The 6,558-nt window shown below is 36.5% G+C and overlaps 3 protein-coding genes across 4 annotated transcripts in view; 2 read left to right on the forward strand and 1 right to left on the reverse strand.

Annotated features, from left to right (window-relative positions):
• Nucleotides 1–2,512, forward strand: part of LOC111463209 (WD repeat-containing protein 3-like) — an 8,662-nt gene extending 6,150 nt beyond the window's left edge. For both annotated transcript variants that reach the window (XM_023107066.1, XM_023107067.1), the window contains exons 9-12: nt 199–267; nt 1,175–1,297; nt 1,874–1,924; nt 2,022–2,512. In XM_023107066.1, the coding sequence (XP_022962834.1) occupies nt 199–267; nt 1,175–1,297; nt 1,874–1,924; nt 2,022–2,159 (381 nt within the window). In that variant the 3' untranslated portion in view covers nt 2,160–2,512. The remainder of the gene's footprint in view (nt 1–198; nt 268–1,174; nt 1,298–1,873; nt 1,925–2,021) is intronic.
• A 1,325-nt stretch (nt 2,513–3,837) lies between these two features.
• Nucleotides 3,838–5,065, forward strand: LOC111463218 (thaumatin-like protein 1). Its single transcript, XM_023107079.1, has 2 exons — nt 3,838–3,914; nt 4,312–5,065. Exons 1-2 carry the CDS (start codon nt 3,860–3,862, stop codon nt 4,986–4,988), a joined length of 732 nt encoding a protein of 243 aa, XP_022962847.1. The 5' UTR covers nt 3,838–3,859; the 3' UTR covers nt 4,989–5,065.
• Nucleotides 4,824–6,558, reverse strand: part of LOC111463219 — a 6,290-nt gene continuing 4,555 nt past the window's right edge. The window contains exon 3 of the transcript XR_002713840.1: nt 4,824–4,945. The gene's annotated coding sequence lies outside the window, so the exon portion shown is untranslated. The remainder of the gene's footprint in view (nt 4,946–6,558) is intronic.

Here is a 6,558-nt window from a genome sequence, read left to right on the forward strand (position 1 = left end):
TTTTTTTTTTTTTTTTTTTTTGCTTATTTCTTTGCGTTTCTTTTGCACGTTAAATGGTTTTCCAAAATGGACCTGAGATTGATATTTCTTGGCGTTTGTACCTCATGGTTTGTCTCCCGGTGGTTGCAATTTCTAGTTTCAACTTTGAATTCAGGTACTCAGTATTGAAAGCCTCATTGCTATTTTGTTTCTCTACAGGCTTTACCATTCTCAGATTCTCTGAAGCTACTATCTTACTTAAAAGATTGGACATCCAAACCCGACAAGGTAGACCTAGCTGCAGTTAGATTAGTCTGATTATGTACTGATATCTGCTTTTTTTTTATAGACAATAACTTACTGTTCTTTAAGTCAGTCCTTCTAACACATTCTTTTTGTACTTAATGCGTTCTTCTTCTCACTTCATGATTGGTAGAACCCAGTAAGATAAAGTTCATGGATTTTAATCATCATCAAAATGAGGTTGTTAGAATATCTTCATAAATCTTTTGAAAGGCCCTTTGATTGCCTTCTTTTTCCTGCTCTTGGTATGTTCACATATTATGTTAATGTTTTATAGAAAATGTATGAACGATAAGGTGAAAGAACAGGAGGTGATACTGCATGGACGAAGTTACTAATACTCGTAGAGCGAAGACATTCAATGAGTTCACTCCACTATGTTACTTGAAGTGTTTATATATATTCATTTTTACCACCCTTCTGTGGTTTCATTTTTGTTTACTATAGAAGACATTCTTGGGATAATATTCGCCCTGTACTTTATTTCTTCTAATGATGAATAATGCTGTGTTTGTTTAGATTAGCTGACTTTTGCACACCCATAAAATCTAATGGCTTGCATAATTTTTCTGCTCATTGGCAGAGAAAAATACATGTTACCTGTTTTTGCTAATCTTCTAGATTGTATTCTGTGAAGCTTGTGTTTCTTGGTCATCATCACCTAATATGAAACTTGAGATTTCTGGAAAGCCTTGCATATTAAATTGGACTTTATTATAATTTTTTATTTTATTTTATTTGTTAAATATGATAGGTCTGGAATTTGTGTGAATACTTGTGGGATATCACCACACCTGGGCGCCACATCAAGTTACAATTTTATCAGCGTAGTTGGTACTATTCTACAAATGATCTTGATATTAATTCGTGCTTATTTACGTGCTATCTGCAGGTTGAGCTCATTTGCAGGATATCTACAGTTTTGTTGCAGACACACCATAATCAACTTGTTACCACCCCTGCGGCAAGACCTGCATTAACTATTCTAAGAGACATTCTTTATGCTAGAATCAAGGTACTTCTGCAATTAGTTATAATGTTTTATACATGTTCTTTCCCTCTAATTTTCTCATTCTTATGGCCTCATTTAGAATTTCCAGATTAATGGTTGGTAAATATTCTATTACGGTTTGCACTTCATTCTAGAGGACCTACCTTGTCAGGAAAAATCACTTTTTTGTTTCTTGTTATGAGATCCAATTTTAAGTAATGGATCATGAGTACTACTCCGTGGTCAGGGCTAAAGTCGCAAAAAAATCTGGGCCCAATCAATTTGGGACCATAATGAAAGAAGAGAGAAATTACAAAAAATGAGCTGATCGTGAGAAGAGAGCAAGTAAAATCGAAAGTTTAAGGGAGTAAACACTAGAAGAAGACTTGAAATGCACGTGAGCCAAATTTCCTCCCTTGATATGTTAAAACCGTAAGATTTAGGTGTTAGTGGTGGTTGCTATTACAAACAATTGTGAGAATTCTGATCACTAAATTTCTATGGTATTTAATTGCCATACAATTTAGCATGTTTTTGTATGATAGAGGTGAATTGGCAAAATATGTGCTTCGTTGACAAGATGAATCTCTAATGTCTTAGGAATGCAAAGACACCATTGGTTTCAACTTAGCAGCAATGGATCATCTCAAGGTTTGTATTTCAGTTTACAATCCTTTCCAATCGATTGCCGTGATGTGAACCTTCATCATTTCTTATAATTTCGGATAATTTCTTTTGTCCATTTCAGCAACTACTTTCCATGAGGTCTGACGCACTATTTCAAGATGCTAAATTGAAGTTACAAGAAATTCGATCCCAGAATTCAAAGCGTTTGGAGACGAGGACAGATATGAGACAAGGAAAGAGAAAGAAGAAGAACAAGTAAATCCACTGATCCACCTGATTGGGTATAAGCTAACTCCTACTTGTTACCTGGCACTTTGTGTGGAATGGTTGCAGTTCTGCAGGAAGATACAGAGATTGTAAGATTATATAGCTCACTAAGATCACAATGTATTTGGTATCTGCCAATGGACGAGTGCGTTCAAGCTCTTACTATATTGCAGCTGCGAGGTTCGAGAGGTTCGAAAGGTTCGAAATGGCCATACGCATACCCAAAATCGACACAAAGTTGGCGTCGAGGAAAGCCTGTAAGATATCCTTATCAATTTTGATCTTACTATTACAGGAGCAAGCAATTGTACAATTTTGATATTATAGACTAAACTTTCTTGCCTGACAAGTTAAAATTAACCATTCAGATAGGATATGTAACTAGTTAAAACATATATATTTTTAATTAATAATTTTTTATAAATATTTTTATGTTAGTTAATAATTAAAATTATGCTATAATATGGTAACTAAAATATAAATTAATTTATAGAAGTAAGAGTTTGAAAATTTTTGCATTTTTTTTTAAATTATAGTTTTCAAAATTAAATTATATAGAAATGTATTATATAAAGAAATATTTTTTTTAGATATAAGGTTATAAAATTTTATTTTAAAAAAAATTATATAGAAAATTATATTTGTTAAAAGCTGTATAGAAAGTTGCATTAAAAAAAACATTTTAATCATTAACGAGGCACTAGCCGTTTTATAAAATTTTTTTTTTGTAATTTTATTTATGTATTTATGTTTAAGATTTTTTTTTTTTTTTTTTTTTTTCGTTCTCTTTTATATTGAAAAAGCTTATAGAATTACGTGAATCATTAAATCAAACTTAAATATTAATAAAATATTAATAAAATTTCATTAAAGTTTAATTACTAGAAATTTTAATCGTGTTTCTGGTTGAATAAATATATATCGTCAATTAAAATTTAAGAGGTTATAAGTTCAAACGTCAATAATACTATATATATATATATATATAATAAATGATACACTGAATAAAAAATTACTTAATTAAAAAAAGTATTGATATAATATACCACATTCTTATTTAATAATAGCCCAGTTAAAAAAGTAAAGGTCAAGATCATCTATAAATTACAAAATCAAATTATAGAAAACTGTTAATAAATACCTAACACAATGTCATTAAAAAAAAATATATATATAAATTACATGTCAGAGTAGAATTTCTAACATTTATTTTTTTTTTCAATAAAATGATATGCTCAATCCACAGTTTAAATGTTATTCAATTTAAAATCTCCCTTTTATAAATTAAATTAATCAAAATATCTTTATATTTTGACTCAAATATTTCTAAACTTACATTTATTCAATTTAAAATCTCCCTTTTATAAATTAAATTAATAAAAATATCTTATATTTTCACTCAAATATTTCTAAACTTTTAAACTTTCTAATAGTAATTTACCTTTGAATTTTTTAATAAAAAATTAATAATATTTTTTTAGATTTTCTTAAAAAAAAAAAAAAAAAAAAGTTTAAGGATGAGACAGGTGGAAATTTAAGATAATTGCGTAATTTTGAGTATTAATTGTTGAGAGTAAATGAATGGAATTTGCCAAATGATGTACAGTTAATTTTCATTCCTTTTTTAATTCCAAGCATTGGCCATATATATATATATTTCAGAAAATCTGTTCAACACAAATTCCTTCTTCAATGGCAATTCAAATCCTTTTGTTTACACTTTCATTCATCCTCTTCTCCTTCTCAGGTAATATATTCCTTCTTTTGTTCTTCACGTTCTTCTCGAATTATCGAGTCTTTTTTAAAAATATTAATACGTTAAAGATATTTAATCTTTAATTACCGTTTACAACCTATTGTTAAGAATCACGGCTCTCTATAGTGGTATGATATTGTCCACTTTGAGTATAAGCTCTCATGACTTTGCTTTGGACTTCCCGAAAGGTCTGATACGGAGATATAGTTCTTACTTATAAAGATGAGGAAAAAGATTGAATAGCGAAACTCCCAAACATTTGGTGATCTCATATGTGTTAATATACCTTTTATTGAAACAGATCTAATATTTGTCATCAATAAAATGTTAAATATGGTACCTATGTTAAACAGTAATGGGCTTAAACGAATCAATAATTATGTTGCAGGAGTTTACTCGGTCGAATTCACGGTTCAAAACAATTGCAAGTTTCCAATTTGGCCGGGAGCCTTAACCGGTGCCGGCAGCCAATTGTCGACCACCGGCTTCAAATTACTCCCTGGGTCGACACTGACGGTGACCACTTCTCCGCCGTGGTCCGGTAGGTTTTGGGCTAGAACTCACTGCTCCACAGATGCAACTGGGAAATTCTCTTGCGGAACCGGCGACTGTGGCAGTGGCCAAGTCACCTGCGACGGCGCCGGCGCAATTCCGCCGGCAAGCCTGGTTGAATTCACCATAGCACCAAACGGCGGCCGAGATTTCTTCGATATCAGCCTCGTCGATGGCTTCAACTTGCCGGTTTCGGTGACGCCAACGGGCGGATCGAGTGAGTGCAAATCGGTAATTTGTGCGGGAAATGTGAATGGGGTTTGTCCGCCGGAGTTGGCCGTTAAAGGGCAGGGTGGCGGCGTGATTGCTTGTAAAAGTGCTTGTTTGGGTTTGAATCGGCCGAAATATTGCTGCAGCGGAGGCCACGATCAGCCGCAGACCTGTCCGCCGACGAATTATTCAAAGATATTCAAGAATGAGTGCCCTGATGCTTATAGCTACGCCTACGATGATAAAACTAGCACGTTCACCTGCACGGGCGGAGCCAATTATGGCATCACTTTCTGTCCTTGATGGGTCCCACCAACAAATGTAATTTACTTTCTTTTTTTTTTTTTTTTAATAATTTAAATGATGGAATAAAATTATTAAAATTACTAAAGTCAAAATACCTAATTATACCTAATTACAAAGTTAATAGTGTTCGTGTGATATCCCTCATTGGTTGGGGAGGAAAACGAAACACCCTTTATAAGTATGTGGAAACCTTTTCCTAGCATATGCTTTTTAAAGCCTTAAGGGAAAGTCCAAAGAGGACAATATCTACTAGCGGTGGGTTTTGGACCGTTACAAACGGTATCAAAGCCCGACATTGGGCGATGTGCCAATGAGGAGGTTGTTCCCTGAAGGGGGTAGACACAATGCGGTGTACCAGTAAGGACACTGGGCCCCGAAGGAGGGTGGATTTGGTGGCAGTCCCATATCGCGATTGGAGAAAGGAACGAGTGCTAGCGAGGCTGCTGAGCCCTAAAAGAGGGTGTATTGTGATATCCTACATTAGTTGGGGAGGAGAGCAAAACACTAAGATGTGGAAACTTTTCTCTAGCAGGGAAGCACCAAAAAGGACGTTGGGCCCCGAAGGGGGGTGGATTTGGTGGCGGTCCCATATTGTGATTGGAGAAAGGAACGAGTGCTAGCGTGGAGGCTAGGTCCTGAAAGAGGGTGTATTGTGATTATCCCACATTGGTTGGAGAGGAGAGCAAAACACTCTTATAAGGTGTGGAAACCTTTCTTTAGCAGGGAAGCCTAGTGTCACAATCCGCAATATGATTGTGACTTGAGTAAGTCATCGAGGACGATGACTAAGTTAAGTGGGGGAGAATGTCACAACCTTACTATGAAGAGAGTAGGTTGTGACCCTCACGCCATGACAAGCAAAGGGGCGTCCCTCAAGAGACGCCCATCCGGCCATATGCGGGCCAACGTAGAAGAATGCCATGATGCGATCGAGGAGGACGATGCATCATCCAACACACCACCACGCAAAGTGGGCATTGAAGACATGTTGAGACACAAGCATAACAGAGACATCAGCATAGACATGAAGGACAAGATAGGCTTGTTGAAGGGCCGGGTAGGGCCCCGGGCCTTAACCTCAAAAGTCGAGGTTCCGGAAGGAATTTGGTCATGCGGTTCGGGAGTTAAGTCCGTCCATATGAAATATGAATGCTCGCCAAGTTTGGTGTCAATCGGACATGGGACGGACAATGCACGACACCGTATGACACCTCACGAAAATCATGTCTACTCCTGGTAGAATGAAAATGGCTCAAAATGTACTATAGGGGGTACCATGGTGTTAGCTCTCCACCACCCCTGGGCCCTGTGGCCTAAGTGAGCTACCCTGTGGCACATACGTGTGTCACAGTGTGGGCGAGCGTGCCGAGGCGAGTGTCTCGGGGCGACTTCCTTTGAAATGGGTTTTTGAAGGACAGTACCGGACGGCACGGGTGTGCCGGTATTGCGCCCTAGCCCGCGTGTTGGAGGTTGCTACATACACCCGCTATCCGGTACGGTATCCGTAAATGACTCGGCATAGGCACGGGAGGGCCTATGCCTCGATAGAACCCGGATGGATGGATGT

This window comes from Cucurbita moschata, unplaced genomic scaffold, assembly GCF_002738365.1.
Source record: "Cucurbita moschata cultivar Rifu unplaced genomic scaffold, Cmos_1.0 Cmo_Scf00028, whole genome shotgun sequence".
Taxonomy (NCBI): Eukaryota; Viridiplantae; Streptophyta; class Magnoliopsida; order Cucurbitales; family Cucurbitaceae; genus Cucurbita; species Cucurbita moschata.

What these genes read in the sequence shown, in the direction of transcription:
- LOC111463218 (XM_023107079.1), top strand. Translation starts at nt 3,860, where the DNA reads ATGGCAATTCAAATCCTTTTGTTTACACTTTCATTCATCCTCTTCTCC. An exon ending in CATCCTCTTCTCCTTCTCAG is followed by an intron (nt 3,915 to 4,311) that starts GTAATATATTCC and finishes ATTATGTTGCAG; the next exon opens with GAGTTTACTCGGTCGAATTC.